Source organism: Tupaia chinensis, unplaced genomic scaffold, assembly GCF_000334495.1.
Source record: "Tupaia chinensis unplaced genomic scaffold, TupChi_1.0 Scaffold000185_1, whole genome shotgun sequence".
Taxonomy (NCBI): Eukaryota; Metazoa; Chordata; class Mammalia; order Scandentia; family Tupaiidae; genus Tupaia; species Tupaia belangeri.
The window spans coordinates 4051041-4052969 of NW_006159660.1; the positions used below are offsets into that span (position 1 = coordinate 4051041).

Here is a 1929-nt window from a genome sequence, read left to right on the forward strand (position 1 = left end):
CTGACAGGGTGCAGCACGTGTGCAAGGGATGCAAAGTACTGGTGTCATTAGAGGGTAAAAGTAAAACTGGTACGTCATAGTCATAGTTTCCTTCGACACTGGGACCAGGTGTCTGATGGGGCATATCTAGTCTCTAGTCCCCTGGTCGCCAGTATAAGGAAGTAGGAGCAACTGGTGAACTTGAAAGAGCTAGCCTCCTCTCGTTCGTTCGTTCGGAGCACAGGCATGCCCCAGGGAGCATGCATTTTCTGCCTTCCCATGCAGTCCGTTTACACAACCGGGTTTTCAACTCTGCTTGAGATATGTTCAATTGTGGAGTGAGCTAACGGCTGACCTACAGGCATGGTCATCATTCCAGCTTTTATCACGGACAAAACTGACATTTTCTCTGTCAGATGGACTCTCGGGACTGCCCAGGGGATTCTGAACTTGCATGAGGAACATCTAGGTGTTATTTTAAATCCCCTTAAAACCACAACGGCAGGCACTCAGCAAACCTGGTAGAGGGGTGAACGGAGTAAATAGAGGTCATTGAGATTGACCTGATTTGAGAGAGGGAAGTGATCTGAAGCAGTTGAAGTGGAGTTGGATGGATAGGGTGGACCCAGCAGGAGGGCTGGCAAGGAAGGCAGAGAGTTTGACTTGGATTGGGGGAAGAGAGTGCTGAAAGTTTCTGAGTAGAGAAAGAACAGGAGGAAGACAATGCCTAAATCAGAGCCAGAGAGAGCCAGAGGATGCTCAAAGCAGTTTCCACAGTTCCTCAGTGAGGCATGGAGGTCAGGTTAGGGAAGTGGATCTGTAATCGGGGGTGAGAGGAAGTATATGAGATCTCAAACGGAAAACTGCCAGGCTATGGTGACAGTCCGGCTCTGGGAAAAGGAGATAGGTTTGGGAAGCAACCACGCTGAACGAGGTGGAGAAGCAGGCCTGGGAGCTAGCGGGACGTGGGCTCTGCTTGGCCATGCTAAATCGGAGGTGCCAAGTGGATTTGTTCTCAGGGCAAGTAAGAAGCCTTAATTTAGGGCATCAACACGGTCCGCCAGGCAGCACGTAGTCAAGGCCGCTGGGAAGAAGCTGGCGGGTGACGAGAAGCAGAGCAAGAGCCAGAGATGGCAGGGGTGCACGCAGTGACAAGTGAGGATTGGGCGGGCGCGAGGAGGACCCTGCTCCAAGACCTGAGGGGAGGGCCGCATGAAGCTGCGGGCAAACGCAGGACGCGGGGTCTTCCCAGCAGAGGCGGCACTGCTACCCCTTCCCCAGGAAATCCACAGTCGAACTAAAGTAGCCTTCCCCACTCGGCCCGCCTCCCGGTCCCTGCGCCCACTTCCCCGCACTTGGACTGCAGTGACACCCTTGACCCGGGCGGCGGGGGCCCCTCTGCGCCGCCGGCTTTCTTCCTTTCAGCTCCGGGGGTCGGCTTCGGCTCCCCAGGCCGCAGAGCGCCTTTTCCTCCAGGTTCGGGTCCCAATCCCGGCCGGGTCCCCTGCGGCACCGCCCACCTGGCCGCCACCGCAGCCCGCGCCAGCTGCCCGCCAGGACTGCCGCACGCCAGCGCCCCTCCCCCGGGTGGGGTTTCGGTGCTGTCCACCCTCTCCCCCTCGGCCTTTGTTGCAGCGCGCCCCGGGATAATCCCTCCACCTTCGCCTCTAAGTCCTGGCGATCGGAGGGCTGCTCGGCTAGGGGCCTGGCGGGGAGAGGGTGCAGCGGCGCCAGGACGCCCGCCGGCTCCCCGGAGCAGCGGCGGGAGGAGACGGGGGGGGGGGGGGGGGGCGGGCGGGGAGCCGCGGGGGCCGCTGCTGCAGAAGGGGGAGGAGAATGGGGAGGAGCTGGGGGGCAGGCAGCCAGGGAAGGAGGGGTCTTAAGGGGCGGCGAGCCCAGGTCGGGTTTCCTCCGAGGCAGGCGATCGGCGGGGCTACCACCCTTGCCCAG

At 60.1% G+C, this 1929-nt stretch overlaps 1 protein-coding gene across 1 annotated transcript in view; it reads left to right on the plus strand.

Annotated features, from left to right (window-relative positions):
* Window positions 1-1191: 1191 nt before the first annotated feature.
* FSTL1 (follistatin like 1) overlaps window positions 1192-1929 on the plus strand; it is a 64099-nt gene continuing 63361 nt past the window's right edge. Inside the window, exon 1 of the mRNA XM_006146710.3 lies at window positions 1192-1455. Within this exon, the coding sequence (XP_006146772.1) occupies window positions 1192-1455 (264 nt within the window). The remainder of the gene's footprint in view (window positions 1456-1929) is intronic.